At 41.7% G+C, this 22891-nt stretch overlaps 1 protein-coding gene across 1 annotated transcript in view; it reads right to left on the reverse strand.

Moving 5' to 3' along the window:
• Positions 1–22891, reverse strand: part of LOC129829554 (laminin subunit alpha-5-like) — a 279352-nt gene that overhangs the window by 237736 nt on the left and 18725 nt on the right. Inside the window, exon 5 of the mRNA XM_055891310.1 lies at positions 14079–14194. Coding sequence (XP_055747285.1) covers positions 14079–14194 — 116 coding nt within the window. The remainder of the gene's footprint in view (positions 1–14078; positions 14195–22891) is intronic.

Genomic DNA, 22891 nt, shown 5'->3' on the forward strand with positions numbered 1-22891 from the left:
CATATCAACAAGACTGAACTACACCAGACCATATCAACAAGACTGAACTACACCAGACCATATCAACAAGACTGAACTACACCAGACCATATCAACAAGACTGAACTACACCAGACCATATCAACAAGACTGAACTACACCAGACCATATCAACAAGACTGAACCATATCAACAAGACTGAACTACACCAGACCATATCAACAAGACTGAACTACACCAGGCCATATCAACAAGACTGGACTACACCAGACCATATCAACAAGACTGAACTACACCAGACCATATCAACAAGACTGAACTACACCAGACCATATCAACAAGACTGAACTACACCAGACCATATCAACAAGACTGAACTACACCAGACCATATCAACAAGACTGAACTACACCAGACCATATCAACAAGACTGAACTACACCAGACCATATCAACAAGACTGAACTACACCAGACCATATCAACAAGACTGAACTACACCAGACCATATCAACAAGACTGAACCATATCAACAAGACTGAACTACACCAGACCATATCAACAAGACTGAACTACACCAGGCCATATCAACAAGACTGGACTACACCAGACCATATCAACAAGACTGAACTACACCAGACCATATCAACAAGACTGAACTACACCAGACCACATCAACAAGACTGAACTACACCAGACCATATCAACAAGACTGAACTACACCAGACCATATCAACAAGACTGAACTACACCAGACCATATCAACAAGACTGAACTACACCAGACCATATCAACAAGACTGAACTACACCAGACCATATAAACAAGACTGAACCATATCAACAAGACTGAACTACACCAGACCATATCAACAAGACTGAACTACACCTGACCATATCAACAAGACTGAACTACACCAGACCATATCAACAAGACTGAACTACACCAGACCATATCAACAAGACTGAACCATATCAACAAGACTGAACTACACCAGACCATATCAACAAGACTGAACTACACCAGGCCATATCAACAAGACTGGACTACACCAGACCATATCAACAAGACTGAACTACACCAGACCATATCAACAAGACTGAACTACACCAGACCATATCAACAAGACTGAACTACACCAGACCATATCAACAAGACTGAACTACACCAGACCATATCAACAAGACTGAACTACACCAGACCATATCAACAAGACTGAACTACACCAGACCATATCAACAAGACTGAACTACACCAGACCATATAAACAAGACTGAACCATATCAACAAGACTGAACTACACCAGACCATATCAACAAGACTGAACTACACCTGACCATATCAACAAGACTGAACTACACCAGACCATAACAACAAGACTGAACTACACCAGACCATATCAACAAGACTGAACTACACCAGACCATATCAACAAGACTGAACTACACCAGACCATATCAACAAGACTGAACTACACCAGACCATATCAACAAGACTGAACTACACCAGACCATATCAACAAGACTGAACTACACCAGACCATATCAACAAGACTGAACTACACCAGACCATATCAACAAGACTGAACTACACCAGACCATATCAACAAGACTGAACTACACCAGACCATATCAACAAGACTGAACCATATCAACAAGACTGAACTACACCAGACCATATCAACAAGACTGAACTACACCAGGCCATATCAACAAGACTGGACTACACCAGACCATATCAACAAGACTGAACTACACCAGACCATATCAACAAGACTGAACTACACCAGACCATATCAACAAGACTGAACAACACCAGACCATATCAACAAGACTGGACTACACCAGACCATATCAACAAGACTGAACTACACCAGACCATATCAACAAGACTGAAGTACACCAGACCATATCAACAAGACTGAACTACACCAGACCATATCAACAAGACTGAACTACACCAGACCATATCAACAAGACTGAACTACACCAGACCATATCAACAAGACTGAACTACACCAGACCATATCAACAAGACTGAACTACACCAGACCATATCAACAAGACTGGACTACACCAGACCATATCAACAAGACTGAACTACACCAGACCATATCAACAAGACTGAACCATATCAACAAGACTGAACTACACCAGACCATATCAACAAGACTGAACTACACCAGGCCATATCAACAAGACTGGACTACACCAGACCATATCAACAAGACTGAACTACACCAGACCATATCAACAAGACTGAACTACACCAGACCATATCAACAAGACTGAACTACACCAGACCATATCAACAAGACTGAACTACACCAGACCATATCAACAAGACTGAACTACACCAGACCATATCAACAAGACTGAACTACACCAGACCATATCAACAAGACTGAACTACACCAGACCATATAAACAAGACTGAACCATATCAACAAGACTGAACTACACCAGACCATATCAACAAGACTGAACTACACCTGACCATATCAACAAGACTGAACTACACCAGACCATATCAACAAGACTGAACTACACCAGACCATATCAACAAGACTGAACTACACCAGACCATATCAACAAGACTGAACTACACCAGACCATATCAACAAGACTGAACCATATCAACAAGACTGAACTACACCAGACCATATCAACAAGACTGAACTACACCAGGCCATATCAACAAGACTGGACTACACCAGACCATATCAACAAGACTGAACTACACCAGACCATATCAACAAGACTGAACTACACCAGACCATATCAACAAGACTGAACTACACCAGACCATATCAACAAGACTGAACTACACCAGACCATATCAACAAGACTGAACCATATCAACAAGACTGAACTACACCAGACCATATCAACAAGACTGAACTACACCAGACCATATCAACAAGACTGAACTACACCAGACCATATCAACAAGACTGAACTACACCAGACCATATCAACAAGAATGAACTACACCAGACCATATCAACAAGACTGGACTACACCAGACCATATCAACAAGACTGGACTACACCAGACCATATCACCAAGACTGAACTACACCAGACCATATCAACAAGACTGAACTACACCAGACCATATCAACAAGACTGAACTACACCAGACCATATCAACAAGACTGGACTACACCAGACCATATCAACAAGACTGAACTACACCAGACCATATCAACAAGACTGAACAACACCAGACCATATCAACAAGACTGAACTACACCAGACCATATCAACAAGACTGAACTACACCAGACCATATCAACAAGACTGAACTATATCAGACCATATCAACAAGACTGAACTACACCAGACCATATCAACAAGACTGAACTACACCAGACCATATCAACAAGACTGAACTACACCAGACCATATCAACAAGACTGAACTACACCAGACCATATCAACAAGACTGAACTACACCAGACCATATCAACAAGACTGAACTACACCAGACCATATCAACAAGACTGACTATACCAGACCATATCAACAAGACTGGACTACATCAGACCATATCAACAAGACTGAACCACACCAGACCATATCAACAAGACTGAACCATATCAACAAGACTGAACTACACCAGACCATATCAACAAGACTGAACTACACCAGACCATATCACCAGTTGTTTTTTGTTTTTCAGCGGAGAAAGGATGGAAGAAAATAATATTTCAAGAAGAATTGAGATTAGATTTAGGCGAGAAAGAGTCATGCAAGGAATCCGACATCCCAACCTCGCACAAACTAACCACAGAAAAACACACATCCCCAGTCGACCTTAGGTAATGCTATTTCTACTGAGTCTGAGAAAGTTTATCTGTTCTTATCAGCCGTCAGCGACAGAGAGGTGGCCGTAGCCATACAGCCTTATCCACACACACACACACACACACACACACACACACACACACACACACACACACACACACACACACACACACACACACACACACACACACACACACACACACACACACACACACACACACACACACACACACACACACACACACACACACACACACACACACACACACACACACACACACACACACACACGGTCTGCTCAGATCAGAACTAGTGGGATTGGCACCGCTTCCCTCAGCGCACCGCTTTTATCAGACTGAAACAACACGATAACTTTAATTTCTCTGTTCTGGTGAAGCCGTTGTGAGGTCACTCTCTCTCGCTCTTGTTTTCATTCATTTTTGCGAACGTCATTGCGACGTCTGTGGATCCATGATTAAAAATAACTGGGTTCTTTCATGATGATGATGATGATGTGTGTGTGTTCGCACAAGTGTATCTGTGTGTAATCCAGTATGAATGGAGGGTGGAAGAGGTGTCAGTGAGAAGAGCCATGGACTGTTTCCCTAGGGGATAGTTACTGAGGTTTATCCTAGGGGATAGTTACTGAGGTTTATCCTAGGGGATAGTCACTGAGGTTTATCCTAGGGGATAGTTACTGAGGTTTATCCTAGGGGATAGTTACTGAGGTTTATCCTAGGGGATAGTTACTGAGGTTTATCCTAGGGGATAGTTACTGAGGTTTATCCTAGGGGATAGTTACTGAGGTTTATCCTAGGGGATAGTTACTGAGGTTTATCCTAGGGGATAGTTACTGAGGTTTATCCTAGGGGATAGTTACTGAGGTTTATCCTAGGGGATAGTTACTGAGGTTTATCCTAGGGGATAGTTACTGAGGTTTATCCTAGGGGATAGTTACTGAGGTTTATCCTAGGGGATAGTTACTGAGGTTTATCTTAGGGGATAGTTACTGAGGTTTATCCTAGGGGATAGTTACTGAGGTTTATCCTAGGGGATAGTTACTGAGGTTTATCCTAGGGGATAGTTACTGAGGTTTATCCTAGGGGATAGTTACTGAGGTTTATCCTAGGGGATAGTTACTGAGACTTATCTTAGGGGATAGTTACTGAGGTTTATCCTAGGGGATAGTTACTGAGGTTTATCCTAGGGGATAGTTACTGAGGTTTATCCTAGGGGATAGTTACTGAGGTTTATCCTAGGGGATAGTTACTGAGACTTATCTTAGGGGATAGTTACTGAGGTTTATCCTAGGGGATAGTTACTGAGGTTTATCCTAGGGGATAGTTACTGAGGTTTATCCTAGGGGATAGTTACTGAGGTTTATCCTAGGGGATAGTTACTGAGGTTTATCCTAGGGGATAGTTACTGAGGTTTATCCTAGGGGATAGTTACTGAGGTTTATCCTAGGGGATAGTTACTGAGGTTTATCCTAGGGGATAGTTACTGAGGTTTATCCTAGGGGATAGTTACTGAGGTTTATCCTAGGGGATAGTTACTGAGGTTTATCCTAGGGGATAGTTACTGAGGTTTATCCTAGGGGATAGTTACTGAGGTTTATCTTAGGGGATAGTTACTGAGGTTTATCCTAGGGGATAGTTACTGAGGTTTATCCTAGGGGATAGTTACTGAGACTTATCTTAGGGGATAGTTACTGAGGTTTATCTTAGGGGATAGTTACTGAGGTTTATCCTAGGGGATAGTTACTGAGGTTTATCCTAGGGGATAGTTACTGAGGTTTATCCTAGGGGATAGTTACTGAGACTTATCTTAGGGGATAGTTACTGAGGTTTATCCTAGGGGATAGTTACTGAGGTTTATCCTAGGGGATAGTTACTGAGGTTTATCCTAGGGGATAGTTACTGAGGTTTATCCTAGGGGATAGTTACTGAGACTTATCTTAGGGGATAGTTACTGAGGTTTATCCTAGGGGATAGTTACTGAGGTTTATCCTAGGGGATAGTTACTGAGGTTTATCCTAGGGGATAGTTACTGAGGTTTATCCTAGGGGATAGTTACTGAGGTTTATCCTAGGGGATAGTTACTGAGGTTTATCCTAGGGGATAGTTACTGAGGTTTATCCTAGGGGATAGTTACTGAGGTTTATCCTAGGGGATAGTTACTGAGGTTTATCCTAGGGGATAGTTACTGAGGTTTATCCTAGGGGATAGTTACTGAGGTTTATCCTAGGGGATAGTTACTGAGGTTTATCCTAGGGGATAGTTACTGAGGTTTATCCTAGGGGATAGTTACTGAGGTTTATCTTAGGGGATAGTTACTGAGGTTTATCCTAGGGGATAGTTACTGAGGTTTATCCTAGGGGATAGTTACTGAGACTTATCTTAGGGGATAGTTACTGAGGTTTATCCTAGGGGATAGTTACTGAGGTTTATCCTAGGGGATAGTTACTGAGGTTTATCCTAGGGGATAGTTACTGAGGTTTATCCTAGGGGATAGTTACTGAGACTTATCTTAGGGGATAGTTACTGAGGTTTATCCTAGGGGATAGTTACTGAGGTTTATCCTAGGGGATAGTTACTGAGGTTTATCCTAGGGGATAGTTACTGAGACTTATCTTAGGGGATAGTTACTGAGGTTTATCCTAGGGGATAGTTACTGAGGTTTATCCTAGGGGATAGTTACTGAGGTTTATCCTAGGGGATAGTTACTGAGGTTTATCCTAGGGGATAGTTACTGAGGTTTATCCTAGGGGATAGTTACTGAGACTTATCTTAGGGGATAGTTACTGAGGTTTATCCTAGGGGATAGTTACTGAGGTTTATCCTAGGGGATAGTTACTGAGGTTTATCCTAGGGGATAGTTACTGAGACTTATCTTAGGGGATAGTTACTGAGGTTTATCCTAGGGGATAGTTACTGAGGTTTATCCTAGGGGATAGTTACTGAGGTTTATCCTAGGGGATAGTTACTGAGGTTTATCCTAGGGGATAGTTACTGAGACTTATCTTAGGGGATAGTTACTGAGGTTTATCCTAGGGGATAGTTACTGAGGTTTATCCTAGGGGATAGTTACTGAGGTTTATCCTAGGGGATAGTTACTGAGGTTTATCCTAGGGGATAGTTACTGAGGTTTATCCTAGGGGATAGTTACTGAGGTTTATCCTAGGGGATAGTTACTGAGGTTTATCCTAGGGGATAGTTACTGAGGTTTATCCTAGGGGATAGTTACTGAGGTTTATCCTAGGGGATAGTTACTGAGGTTTATCCTAGGGGATAGTTACTGAGGTTTATCCTAGGGGATAGTTACTGAGGTTTATCTTACGGGATAGTTACTGATACTTATCTTAGGGGATAGTAACTGAGACTTATCTTAGGGGGTAGTTACTGAGACGTATCTTAGGGGATAGTTACTGAGACTTATCTTAGGGGATAGTAACTGAAACTTATCCTAAGGGATAGTTACTGAGACTTATCTTAGTGGATAGTTACTGAGACTTATCTTAGGGGATAGTAACTGAAACTTATCCTAAGGAATAGTTACTGAGACTTATCTTAGTGGATAGTTACTGAGGCTTATCTTAGGGATTAGTTACTGAGACGTATTTTAGGGGATAGTTACTGAGACTTATCTTAGGAGATATTTACTGAGACTTATCTTATAGGATAGTTACTGAGGCGTATTTTAGGGGATAGTTACTGAGACTTATCTTACAGGATAGTTACTGAGACGTATCTTAGGGGATAGTTACTGAGACTTATCTTAGTGGATAGTTACTGAGACTTATCCTAGAGGATAGTAACTGAGACTTATCCTAGGGATTATTTACTGAAACTTATTTTAGGGATTAGTTACTGAGACTTATTTTTGGGGATGGTTACTGACACTGATCCTAGGGGATAGTTACTGAGACTTATCCTAGGGGATAGTTACTGAGACGTATCTTAGGGGATAGTTACTGAGACTTATGTTAGGGGATAGTAACTTAAAGTTATCCTAAGGGATAGTTACTGAGACTTATCTTAGGGGATAGTTACTGAGACTTATTTTAGAGATTAGTTACTGAGACGTATTTTAGGGGATAGTTACTGAGACTTATCTTAGGGGATAGTTACTGAGACTTATCTTATAGGATAGTTACTGAGGCGTATTTTAGGGGATAGTTACAGAGGCTTATCTTAGGGGATAGTTACTGTGACTGATCCTAGGGGATATTTACTGAGACTTATGTTAGGGGATAGTTACTGAGACTTATCTTAAGGGATAGTTACTGAGAATTATCCTACGAGATAGTTACTGAGACGTATTTTAGGGGATAGTTACTGAGACTTATCTTAGGAGATATTTACTGAGACTTATCTTAGTGGATAGTTACTGAGACTTATCTTAGGGGATAGTTACTGAGACGTATCTTAGGGGATAGTTACTGAGACTTATCTTAGTGGATAGTTACTGAGACTTATCCTAGAGGATAGTAACTGAGACTTATCCTAGGGATTATTTACTGAAATTTATTTTAGGGGATAGTTACTGAGACTTATTTTTGGGGATGGTTACTGACACTGATCCTAGGGGATAGTTACTGAGACTTATCCTAGGGGATAGTTACTGAGACGTATCTTAGGGGATAGTTACTGAGACTTATGTTAGGGGATAGTAACTTAAAGTTATCCTAAGGGATAGTTACTGAGACTTATCTTAGTGGATAGTTACTGAGACTTATCTTAGGGATTAGTTACTGAGACGTATCTTAGGGGATAGTTACTGAGACTTATCTTAGAGATTAGTTACTGAGACGTATTTTAGGGGATAGTTACTGAGACTTATCTTAGGGGATAGTTCCTGAGACTTATCTTATAGGATAGTTACTGAGGCGTATTTTAGGGGATAGTTACTGAGGCTTATCTTAGGGGATAGTTACTGTGACTGATCCTAGGGGATAGTTACTGAGACTTATGTTAGGGGATAGTTACTGAGACTTATCTTAGGGGATAGTTACTGAGAATTATCCTACGAGATAGTTACTGAGACGTATTTTAGGGGATAGTTACTGAGAATTATCCTACGAGATAGTTACTGAGACTTATCTTAGGGGATAGTTGAATCCAAGATGGCGTAGCAGTGTAGACGTGTTTCTTTAGTCCTCTCGTGTACGTTTGTATTTTTTCGTATTTCTTGTATATATTTAAAAAAAAAAAATCAATCTCTTTTCGATTTTTAATTCGATTATACCTTCCGGTAACCTACCTCACCCAATGTGATACGGAATCGCTATTATTTTTTTTACTTTGGAACACTTTCAAGAACCCCCAGTAGCTAACCAGCTAATCAGCTACAAGCTAATTTAGCCATTTTTTTGCCGCTGCTAGCAGCTTTTACCTTCTGCAAAGACACCAGCCCTGTTATTAGCCTGGATATTACTCACCAATTTACCAGCATCGGACTGTCTCTCGACAACAACGCCGGATTCCTGCCGTAATCCCTGAGCCACTACTTCTGATCCTCACAGCTAGCTTGCAGCTAGCGCAGCTAGCACCACTGCCACGAAGCTAGCACCAGTTAGCAAACACAATTCTACAATTCACAACCTCTCTTTCGCCATCGCCATCCGGCTTGGATTCTCTGTCGACACGACGACGTCTGGTCTGCAGACGAATGCCCCATCCGCTGTGCCCTCAACCGGCCTCCGTCTGAGCAGACCCCCTCCGTCTGAGCAGACCACCCCCCGGGCTACTAACTTTAGACGCCGCGTGCTGGCTTAGTGGAGGCCTCCCTGCTCCATCTACGGCTGCCCCCTGGACACTATGATCGCTTGGCTACATAGCTGGTGCCTGCTTGACTGTCCATTAATTCACGGTGCTCCGTTCTGTTTGTTTGTGTTTTATCTGTCGGCTCTGTGCTTTAACTCAGGATCTGTGTGTAGTTAATCCGACCCTCTCTGCCTAGTCGTCGCCATTTTTACCTGCTGTTGCTGTGTTAGCTGACTAGCCGCTGTTATCTCACCTGTTGTTTTAGCTAGCTCTCCCAATCAAGACCTGCAATCACTTTATGCCTTATTGTATGTCTCTCTCAAATATCAATATGCCTTGCATACTGTTGTTCAGGCTAGTTATCATTGTTTTGGTTTGCAATGGACCCCGTAGTTCCACTCTCCGTACCTCTGATACCTCCTTTGTCCCACCCCCCACACATGCGGTGACCTCACTCATTGAGACCAGCATGTCCAGAGATACAACCTCTCTTATCATCACCCAGTGCCTGGGCTTGCCTCCGCTGTACCCGTGCCCCACCATACCCTGGTCTGCACATTATGCCCAGAATCTATTCTACCACGCCCATAAATCTGCTCCTTTTATTCCTTGTCACCAACGCTCTAGGCGACCAGTTTTGATAGCCTTTAGCCGCACCCTCATCCTACTACTCCTCTGTTCCTCAGGTGATGTGGAGGTAAACCCAGGCCCTGCATGTCCCCAGTCACCCTCATTTGTTGACTTCTGTGATCGAAAAACCCTTGGCCTCATGCATGTCAACATCAGAAGCCTCCTCCCTAAGTTTGCCTTACTCACCGCTTTAGCACACTCTGCCAACCCTGATGTCCTTGCCATGTCCGAATCCTGGCTTAGGAAGGCCACCAAAAATTCTGAGATTTCCATACCCAACTATAACACTTTCCGTCAAGATAGAACTGCCAAAGGGGGAGGAGTTGCAATCTACTGCAGAGATAGCCTGCAAAGTTCTGTCATACTTTCCAGGTCTGTGCCCAAACAGTTCGAACTTCTAATTTTAAAAATTAATCTCTCCAGAAATAAGTCTCTCACTGTTGCCGCCTGCTACCGACCCCCCTCAGCTCCCAGCTGTGCCCTGGACACCATCTGTGAATTGATCGCTCCCCATCTAGCTTCAGAGTTTGTTCTGTTAGGTGACCTAAACTGGGATATGCTTAACACCGCGGCAGTCCTACAATCTAAGCTTGATGCCCTCAATCTCACACAAATCATCAAGGAACCCACCAGGTACAACCCTAAATCCGTAAACATGGGCACCCTAATAGACATTATCCTGACCAACTTGCCCTCCAACTCTGCTGTCTTCAATCAAGATCTCAGCGATCACTGCCTCATTGCCTGTATCCGCCAAGGGTCCTCGGTCAAACGACCACCCCTCATCACTGTCAAACGCTCCCTAAAACACTTCTGCGAGCAGGCCTTTCTAATCGACCTGGCCCGGGTACCCTGGAAGGATATTGACCTCATCCCGTCAGTTGAGGATGCCTGGTCATTCTTTAAAAGTTACTTCCTCACCATATTAGACAAGCATGCTCCGTTCAAAAAATGCAGAACCAAGAACAGATATAGCCCTTGGTTCACTCCAGACCTGACTGCCCTCGACCAGCACAAAAACATCCTGTGGCGAACTGCAATAGCATCGAAGAGCCCCCGCGATATGCAACTGTTCAGGGAAGTCAGGAAACAATACACGCAGTCAGTCAGGAAAGCAAAGGCCAGCTTTTTCAAGCAGAAATTTGCATCCTGTAGCTCTAACTCCAAAAAGTTCTGGGATACTGTAAAGTCCATGGAAAACAAGAGCACCTCCTCCCAGCTGCCAACTGCACTGAGGCTAGGTAACACGGTCACCACTGATAAGTCCGTGATAATCGAAAACTTCAACAAACATTTCTCAATGGCTGGCCATGCCTTCCTCCTGGCGACTCCAACCTTGGCCAACAGCCCCGCCCCCCCCCGCTGCTACTCGCCCAAGCCTCCCCAGCTTCTCCTTTACCCATATCCAGATAGCAGATGTTCTGAAAGAGCTGGAAAACCTGGACCCATACAAATCAGCTGGGCTTGACAATCTGGACCCCCTATTTCTGAAACTGTCCGCCGCCATTGTTGCACCCCCTATTACCAGCCTGTTCAACCTCTCCTTTGTATCATCTGAGATCCCCAAGGATTGGAAAGCTGCCGCGGTCATCCCCCTCTTCAAAGGGGGAGACACCCTGGACCCAAACTGTTACAGACCTATATCCATCCTGCCCTGCCTATCTAAGGTCTTCGAAAGCCAAGTCAACAAACAGATCACTGACCATCTCGAATCCCATCGTACCTTCTCCGCTGTGCAATCCGGTTTCCGAGCCGGTCACGGGTGCACCTCAGCCACGCTCAAGGTACTAAACGATGTCATAACTGCCATCGATAAAAGACATTACTGTGCAGCCGTCTTCATCGACCTGGCCAAGGCTTTCCACTCTGTCAATCACCATATTCTTATCGGCAGACTCAGTAGCCTCGGTTTTTCTAATGACTGCCTTGCCTGGTTCACCAACTACTTTGCAGACAGAGTTCAGTGTGTCAAATCGGAGGGCATGTTGTCCGGTCCTCTGGCAGTCTCTATGGGGGTACCACAGGGTTCAATTCTCGGGCCGACTCTTTTCTCTGTATACATCAATGATGTTGCTCTTGCTGCGGGCGATTCCCTGATCCACCTCTACGCAGACGACACCATTCTGTATACTTCCGGCCCTTCCTTGGACACTGTGCTATCTAACCTCCAAACGAGCTTCAATGCCATACAACACTCCTTCCGTGGCCTCCAACTGCTCTTAAACGCTAGTAAAACCAAATGCATGCTTTTCAACCGTTCGCTGCCTGCACCCGCACGCCCGACTAGCATCACCACCCTGGACGGTTCCGACCTAGAATATGTGGACATCTATAAGTACCTAGGTGTCTGGCTAGACTGCAAACTCTCCTTCCAGACTCATATCAAACATCTCCAATCCAAAATCAAGTCTAGAGTTGTCTTTCTATTCCGCAACAAAGCCTCCTTCACTCACGCCGCCAAACTTACCCTAGTAAAACTGACTATCCTACCGATCCTCGACTTCGGCGATGTCATCTACAAAATAGCTTCCAATACTCTACTCAGCAAACTGGATGCAGTTTATCACAGTGCCATCCGTTTTGTTACTAAAGCACCTTATACGACCCACCACTGCGACCTGTATGCCCTAGTCGGCTGGCCCTCGCTACATGTTCGTCATCAGACCCACTGGCTCCAGGTCATCTACAAGGCTATGCTAGGTAAAGTGCCGCCTTATCTCAGTTCACTGGTCACGATGGCTACACCCACCCGTAGCACGCGCTCCAGCAGGTGTATCTCACTGATCATCCCTAAAGCCAAAACCTCATTTGGACGCCTTTCCTTCCAGTTCTCTGCTGCCTGCGACTGGAACGAATTGCAAAAATCTCTGAAGTTGGAGACTTTTATCTCCCTCAACAACTTTAAACATCTGCTATCTGAGCAGCTAACCGATCGCTGCAGCTGTACATAGTCCATCGGTATATAGCCCACCCAATTTACCTACCTCACCCCCATACTGCTTTTATTTATTTACTTTTCTGCTCTTTTGCACACCAGTATATCTACTTGCACATGATCATCTGATGATTTATCACTCCAGTGTTAATCTGCTAAATTGTAATTATTCGATTTATTGCCTACCTCATGCCTTTTGCACACATTGTATATAGATTCTCTTTTTTTCTACCATGTTATTGACTTGTTTATTGTTTACTCCATGTGTAACTCTGTGTTGTTGTCTGTTCACACTGCTATGCTTTATCTTGGCCAGGTCGCAGTTGCAAATGAGAACTTGTTCTCAACTAGCCTACCTGGTTAATTAAAGGTGAAATAAAAAAATAAATAAAAAAATAGTTATTGAGACTTATTTTAGGGGATAGTTACTGAGACTTATCCTAGGGGATAGTTACTGAGGTTTATCCTAGGGGATAGTTACTGAGACTTATCTTAAGGGATGGTTATTGAGACTTATCCTAGGGGATAGTTACTCAGACTTATCTTAGGGGATAGTTAATGAGACTTATCTTAGGGGATAGTTACTGAGACTTATCTTAGGGGATAGTTACTGAGACTTATCTTAGGGGATAGTTACTGAGACTTATTTTAGGGGATAGTTACTGCGACTTATCTTAGGGGATAGATACTGAGACTGATCCTAGGGGATTAGTTGCCGAGACTTATCGTAGGGTATAGTTACTGAGACTTATCTTAGGGGATAGTTACTGAGACTTATCCTAGTCTGTGTGTGTGTGTGTGTGTGTGTGTGTGTGTGTGTGTGTGTGTGTGTGTGTGTGTGTGTGTGTGTGTGTGTGTGTGTGTGTGTGTGTGTGTGTGTGTGTGTGTGTGTGTGTGTGTGTGTGTGTGTGTGTGTGTGTGGTGGGGTGAAGGGGTAAGGGTGGTGGGGTGTGGTAACACGCACGTTCACACTCGTTAGCCTTGTAAATGGTCGCTGGTTTCCATGGTAGCTGGTTGAATCCGGGGCAACACTGGTCACATGACTTCCCACAAGTGTTGTGCTGGCAATCACACTGCAGTCTAGAGGAGACAACACACACAGATCAACAAACATGGATGAATACACAGACAAATCAGAGACTTTATATATCTGTAGTTCTCTAACTTTGACAGCTCTTGAGAAGGAAAGCCTACTTCTGATCCAGTACATCACACTGTGTGTGTGTGTGTGTGTGTGTGTGTGTGTGTGTGTGTGTGTGTGTGTGTGTGTGTGTGTGTGTGTGTGTGTAGCAGCTCTGTGACAGCTCTTCTTCAGATAAACAGCGCCTTGCGTTCTAACATACCATTGTTACCAAAACACAATAGGCAAATATGAACAACCACCCTGCTTAATCCCATTTACTATGAACAACCACCCTGTTTAATCCCATTTAATATGAACAACCACCCTGCTTAATCCCATTTACTATGAACAACCACCCTGCTTAATCCCATTAAATATGAACAACCACCCTGCTTAATCCCATTTAATATGAACAACCACCCTGCTTAATCCCATTTACTATGAACAACCACCCTGCTTAATCCCATTTACTATGAACAACCACCCTGCTTAATCCCATTTACTATGAACAACCACCCTGCTTAATCCCATTTACTATGAACAACCACCCTGCTTAATCCCATTTACTATGAACAACCGCCCGCTTAATCCCATTTACTATGAACAACTGCCCTGCTTAATCCCATTTAATATGAACAACCACCCTGCTTAATCCCATTTACTATGAACAACTGCCCTGCTTAATCCCATTTACTATGAACAACCACCCTGCTTAATCCCATTAAATATGAACAACCGCCCTGCTTAATCCTATTTACTATGAACAACCACCCTGCTTAATCCCATTAAATATGAACAACCACCCTGCTTAATCCCATTTACTATGAACAACCGCCCTGCTTAATCCCATTTACTATGAACAACCACCCTGTTTAATCCCATTTAATATGAACAACCACCCTGCTTAATCCCATTTACTATGAACAACCACCCTGCTTAATCCCATTTACTATGAACAACCACCCTGCTTAATCCCATTTACTATGAACAACCACCCTGTTTAATCCCATTTAATATGAACAACCACCCTGCTTAATCCCATTTACTATGAACAACCACCCTGCTTAATCCCATTTACTATGAACAACCATGTAGTCATGCCTCTATGTAGTAATGTGTGCCTCCCATAGTCTGTTCTGGACTTGGGGACTGTGAAGAGACCTCTGGTGGCATGTCTTGTGGGGTATGCATGGGTGTCTGAGCTGTGTGCCAGTATATTAAACAGGCAGCTTGGTCCTTTCAACATGTCAATACCTCTCTCAAATACAAGTAGTGATGAAGTCAATCTCTCCTCCACTTTGAGCCAGGAGAGATTGACATGCATATTATTCATATTAGCACTCCGTCCACATCCAAGGCCCAACTGTGCTGTCCTGTTCTGAGACAATTGCTCAGAACAAAGTTTCCTAAATCCCTCTTTGTGGCACCTGCCCACACGACTGAACAGTAGTCTAGGTGCGACAACTAGGGCCTGTAGGACCTGTCTTGTTGATAGTGTTGTTAAGAAGGTGGAGCTACACTTTGTTATAGACAGACTTCTCCCTATCTTAGCTATTACTGCATCAATATGTTTTGATCAATGACAGTTTACAATCCAGGGTTACTCCAAGCAGTTTAGTCACCTCAACTTGCTCAATTACCACATTATTCATTACAAGATCTAGTTGAGGTTTAGGGTTTAGTGAATGATTTGTCCCAAATACAATGCTTTTAGTTTTGGAAATATTTAGGGCTAACCGCCCATTCTGAAACTGACTACAGATCTTTGTTGAGTGTTGCAGTCATTTCAGTCGCTGTAGTAGCTGACGTGTATAGTGTGGTGTATAAGGTGCTCCAAAAGCTTTTTACCATCATTCTTTATATCATTTATCTTTGTTTCATAGTGTAGTATCTTCTTCTTTCTGTTCAGTTTAGTCACATGATTTCTTAATTTGCCAGTCTGTTGTGCTGCCAGACTTAATTGCCGTTCCTTTTGCCTCATCCCTCTCAACCATAACAATTTTTCAATTTCTCATCAATCCAAATGGGGATTTAACAGTTTTTACAGTCATTTTCTTAAAGGGTGCATACTTATTAGTAACTGGGATAAGCAATTTCATAAATGTGTCAAATGGCAGCATCTGGTTGCTTCTTATTACACACCAGGGACCAACATCTTTACATCAGCAACATAGGAATCACTACAAAACACATTGTATGACCTCCATTATATAAGGAACTATGGTTTTCCTAGATATGTGCTACTGTATTGTGATCAATACATCCGATGGATTTGGACACTACTTTAAAGCACATTTCTGCAGCGTTAGTAAAGATGTGATCAATACATGTTGATGATTTTGTAACGATTGTCTACTTCTTCCTCCTCCTCAGACGAGGAGAGGAGAGAGGGATCGGAAGACCAATGTGCAGCAAGGTATGTAGACATAATGAATTTATTAGACACGAACTATACTTGAAATATTACAAAATAACAAACAACGTAGACTGACCTGAACATGCAAACTACATATAACGACGCACGCAATGAACAGGAAAAACGAACGAGACAGTACCGTGTGGTGCAATAAACACAGACACAGCGACAATCACCCACAAACAAACAGTGAGAACAACCTACCTTAATATGACTCTCAATCAGAGGAAATGCCAAACACCTGCCTCTAATTGAGAGCCATACCAGGCAACCCTTTAACCCAACATAGAAACACAACACATAGAAATGCCCACCCAGCTCACGTCCTGACCAACAAAACAAAAGATTAACACAATAACTAGGGTCAGAACGTGACAGATTTCATTCCTCTGCTGTTTGTTGCTACCCTGGTAGGTTGACTGATAACCTGAACCAGGTTACAGGCACTGGTTACAGTTTGAAGCTTTGTCTTGAGTGCACAAGTCAGTAAATATTTAAATCACCCAGAAAATATACCTCTCTGTTTATCTTCCCACCAGAATGGTCTTTAGGTGAGGCAGATGAACCTGTAGCCATATTACTTCAACAGTATTTAACATGAGATCCTCTCTAATCGTTACAGGAATGTGGTTCTGAATATAAACAGCAACACCTCCACCATTGGCATTTCTGTATTTTCTGTAAATGTTATAACCATGTATTGCTACCACTGTATCATCAAAGGTTTTATCTAAGTGAGTTTCAGAGATAGTCAGAATATGAATGTCATCTGTTACTAGCAAGTTATTGACTTCATGAACCTTGTTTCTTGAGCTACATATGTTAATGTTAGAAATGTTTACACTTTTCTGGGATGCTTGATTGTTTTCATTGCTTTAGTGGGAAGCTTATCAGAAGTAGACATGCTCAGGTTATTTATGTTAGTGCAGGGTGAGCTGCACACAGTGGACTTCCTCCTAGGGCACACTGCCTCAGTGGTAACAGTATAACTCTGGTTCATAGGCATATGATTACTGCATACAGTAGCTGTAGGATCAGCAGAGGCCTTCAGGGCAGTTAGAGGGACATAAATTAGGTTATTTACATTGTGTCTTCCAACACCCCTGGTATAATGTACATTTGCTGAAGCATTATAACAACTCAGTGACACAATGGGATTAACTGGGCTGGGCTTGGGTCATTGATAAGTCATTGGCTCAACAAAACCTTATAACGCTGTGAAAGGATCCAGGAACCCAAATGATTTGGGTGAATCCCATCCTCCTTGTGATATGAGGGCTCCTGAGTGGTGCAGTGGTCTAACGCACTGCATCTCAGTGCTAGAGGCGTCACTACAGACACCCTAGTTCCAATCCAGGCTGTATCACATCCGGGCCGTGATTGGGAGTCCCATATAGCCGCAAAAGACCAGGCCGCAAAATATTTTTTTTATGGTGCATTACGGCCACAAAGGGGATGCCCACTGTGAAATTCGAGGCATTATCAAGTGCTTGTCAAATTGTGAATGAGAGACTGATGGAGTGTGTACAGCCTGCGCAAAAAAACTCAGCAGAGCTCATGCCTTTCAAGTGACTTTTTTCAAATCATCATTAGAGTCGTATCATGCAGCCTTACAATGTATTAAACATCAAAACACCGAGCCCGACGTCCGTAGAACAAATAAAGTTACATTGATAATACTACATTAAGCGTATAGGAGGACCTGTTTCTATGTTAACCGCTCAACACAGAATAGCCGCATGTGCGCACTCCCTCAAATAGTTTGGAGAAATATCCTTTCTATTTTATTCAGCTTGGTTCAATTGTATTCTTCATACTATAAAATAATATAAAATAACGCCACAGAATTATAAGAAAATCTTGTCTGCTAAATGAACTAATGTAGCCCACAGCCATTTGGCATAGCCACATCAGGACCTAACATAAGGACAACTCAGAATATACTATTCTGTTCTTCGGAAATAGACTACATTTTCTTCATATCCTGTTTCTTTAGACCTGTCTAAAATAAATAATGGATTTATTGTGAAGGTGTAGTCTATATTACATGGATTTATTAGACTTTTTAAAATTGCTTTTAGGCTGTGTGTGGAAGCCAGGATATGCTAAATGTGTTTACGTTAATTAACCGCGTGACGAAATTTCGTGACCGCCACAGCCCTAGTTCTGTGTGGTGCATATTTTGAATTTATACTAAAGTATGCATCAAATTGTATGTGTAGATGACGGCTTGACAGAAATGGTAGCTGAATTTTAAAGGTTTGTTTTTTGCGCCATCTCTGTGTCCGTCCGTCCGTCCGTCCCTCCCTCCCTCCCTCTCTCCCTCTCTCCCTCTCTCTCTCTCTCTCTCCATGTATACTTTAAGACATGTGTTTTGACAAATCACAGAACACTTTGCATATGGCCGTTATTATTTGTTGTTGTGAATATGTTAGCCCCAGCTGAAGCAGTCCTACCACTAATCCACGTCCTGCCTGTGTTTATTAGAACAGGAAGGTGACTCTTTAAACCCCTCGCTAGAGGCAACATTATTATGACAAACAACAAGATAAATCCTCTTTATGGCTCTAATAGGTACTTTGAACAGTCTGTATACACCACTGCACACAAGCTGGTACTGAGGGGGGGGGGACACACACACAGAGCTAAAACAATGGCTGTGTCTCAAATCACACACTATTTCCTATGGGGCTCGCTGGTGAAAAGTAGTACACTATGTAGGGAATAGGGTGCCATTTGGGACGCAACCTCAGACAAATCAACACAGACTGAAACAATGGCTGCAGTAACCAAGGAGGTAGCTGCAGTAACCAAGGAGGTAGGGAAGGTAAACGAAGGTAAACGAAGCACCACCTCAAAGTGTTATTGTTTACAGTGTTATTGTTTACAGTGTTGTATTTTACAGTGTTGTATTTTACAGTGTTGTATTTTACAGTGTTGTATTTTACAGTGTTGTATTTTACAGTGTTGTATTTTACAGTGTTATATTTTACAGTGTTGTATTTTACAGTGTTGTATTTTACAGTGTTGTATTTTACAGTGTTGTATTTTACAGTGTTATTGTTTACAGTGTTGTATTTTACAGTGTTGTATTTTACAGTGTTATTGTTCACAGTGTTGTATTTTACAGTGTTGTATTTTACAGTGTTATATTTTACAGTGTTATTGTTTACAGTGTTGTATTTTACAGTGTTGTATTTTACAGTGTTGTATTTTACAGTGTTATATTTTACAGTGTTGTATTTTACAGTGTTGTATTTTACAGTGTTGTATTTTACAGTGTTGTATTTTACAGTGTTGTATTTTACAGTGTTGTATTTTACAGTGTTGTATTTTACAGTGTTATATTTTACAGCATCACGGGGGGGGGGGGGGGACACTTGTGAACGCTCAAATCTTTTAGATTAAGTAGCCCATGATGATATTATTTCACACCTTGATATCTCTTCTTTATCTATAATTTTTTTTTTTTATCTGAGCGGCATGCGATTGGACAAGTCTCAGGAAGCATGTGCTGCATTCATTCATATGGACCGAAAATGTTACATACTGTAGGGAAATTGGTTCACTTAGGCCATACGCCCTGAATAAATGTGTTCATAAGGGCAGAATATTGTATAAAATATCCGGATGGTTAAAGGACGACATTTGGTCGTTTTAATTACTGTAGAAATGGAAACATTGTGATTTTAGTGTGCACAGAAGAGCTAATAAGGCCTATATCCAGTTTCTACAATGTTGATCGAATAAATAAAACAGGATTACCGGACAAATTTAAAACTTCTTGCCACTAGGGGGGTGCCATTTCGACATAGCACAAATTCGTATCCAAATTAAACTGCCTCGTACTCAATTCTTGCTCGTACAATATGCATATTATTATTACTATTGGATAGAAAACACTCTCTAGTTTCAAAAAACGTTTGAATTATATCTGTGGGTGAAACAGAACTCGACTTAGGGCAATTTTCCTATGTGTATGTCAAAGTGCAGAATTTTTCTGGCTGTTCCCAGACCTGTATATTAATTTGCCTGTCCTCTATTGGTTGAGATGCACTAAATACGCCTTCCCCTGGTTGTTAGCGAATAGGGAGAGTTGAAATGGAGTCTCTACGCAGTTCAGAAAGTTTATAAATTGATTGGAATCGAGGTGTCCACCCTTTTGGATCCTCGCGCTGACGCAGAAAGGGTCTTGGAATGTCTTTTTAGAAGCTCTGGTTTTAGAAACTAGATATATCCGGCTCTGTTTTTATTCGATATAGGCTTTAAAGACATCATAATCTTGTTATTTTAAACCGATTTATATCAGTTTATGTCAGTATATTTTCTGACGTTGTATTGAGTTGGGTATCTCTCTCTCGAATGCCATTGTGTACTGCTAATTGCAACGTCGAAGGAAACATTCTCCAACCCAGCGACGATTCTTTTGGCCAACGGACACCTTTCCCAAGATTCTGATGGGAGTTCAGCTAATAGTAAGTACTATTTATGCTGATAATTTGTTGTTCTGTTGAAAAAGTAAAATGCATAAGACGCCATTATTTGCCGTGTAGCCTTGCGCTATCGCACCCTGTATTGCACCCAGTATTGCGCAGTAAGGTTAATTTTAAAAATGTAATTCAGCGATTGCATTAAGAACTAATTTGTCTTTCAATTGCTGTCCATCCTGTATTTTTTTGTCAAGTTTATGATTATTTATTGATTAGACTAGGTGACTCTCCAAGATGGCGCCCGAAATTTTCTGGGGAGCTTGGCAACTTTTCTCAATTGTATAAGTACGATTTGTGCCGCTAAATATGCACATTTTCGAACAAACTCTATATGCATTGTGTAATATGATGTTACAGGACTGTCCTCTGAAGAATTCTGAGAAGGTTAGTGAAAATTAATATATTTTGGTGGTGAATACGTTATCGCTATGTTTGGCTGGAATCAATGCTGTTGTTTGGTTTGCTACTGTGCTAAGCTAATATAACGCTATATTGTGTTTTCGCTGTAAAACACTTAGAAAATCTGAAATATTGTCTGGATTCACAAGATCTGTGTCTTTCAATTGCTGTACGCTGTGTATTTTTAAGAAATGTTTTATGATGAGTAATTAGCTAATACACGTTGCTCTCTGTAGTTATTCTAGTCATTTTAGTGAGAGTTGTGATGGGGGCTGCAATGGTAAACTATGATTTATACCTGAAATATGCACATTTTTCTAACAAAACCTATGCTATACAATAAATATGTTATCAGACTGTCATCTGATGAGGTTGTTTCTTGGTTAGTGGCTATTTATATCTTTATTTGGTCGAATTTGTGATAGCTACTGATGCAGTAAGAAAATGGTTGAGTATGGAAGTGGTGTCTTTTGCTAACGTGGTTAGCTAATAGATTTACATATTTTGTCCTCCCTGTAAAAGATTTTAAAAATCAGAAATGATGGCTTTATTCACAAGATGTGTATCTTTCATTTGGTGTCTTGGACTTGTGATTTCATGAACATTTTATTATATGATATCCCTGTGGCTTTAGGCTAGGCTATGCTAGTCAGCTTTTGTGATGGGGGGGATCCCGGATCTGGGTTTGGTAGGCGTTAGAGGCTAATCCCTAAACCTGTTAATGACTAATAAACCGGTGTCAAATAAAGTTCAATTGAAGAAAGAAAGAAATCGAAAGAAAAGTCATTTCAAACATTTTTAATAATTCATTTTTTTGTTTCAAATTGCTCTAGAATCTAATTATCAATTATAAATCAATCTAAGCCTACAATAGTATGATTTCCTTGAAAATAGTAGATTCAAAACGTCATATCCTGAAATACCAAGACACAGCGCAGACTCGTTGACTTTCAGCACAATATGATGAGTTTTTAGGATATTAGATATTCTACACAGCAACTTACTTGCTGCCCGATTCCCACAAGGGACTTAAACATTCTGTTTAACAAGCAACATACTGAATATGTCTCCATAGATTGGAGGAGTATTACTAGGCTCGTCGAGCGGCGCCAATATGGAACGTCTGTTATCAATTGGCTGCATTTTTTTTTTTTATATATGAAAATTTGAGAGGGAAATGTGACTGAGCTACACGGGTAGGAAAGTGTCCAGAATGGTTGCCGATTTAACATTTTAGCTATGTGTGGATGTTCTGGAAGATTAATTCTAAATCAAATCCTCTGAAAACAATAAGAAGCCTATCGAAACCTGACGGGTCATCACCAGCAGGACCATCATTCTGACGGGAC

This window comes from Salvelinus fontinalis, chromosome 31 (genome assembly GCF_029448725.1).
Source record: "Salvelinus fontinalis isolate EN_2023a chromosome 31, ASM2944872v1, whole genome shotgun sequence".
In the NCBI taxonomy this organism is placed as follows: domain Eukaryota; kingdom Metazoa; phylum Chordata; class Actinopteri; order Salmoniformes; family Salmonidae; genus Salvelinus; species Salvelinus fontinalis.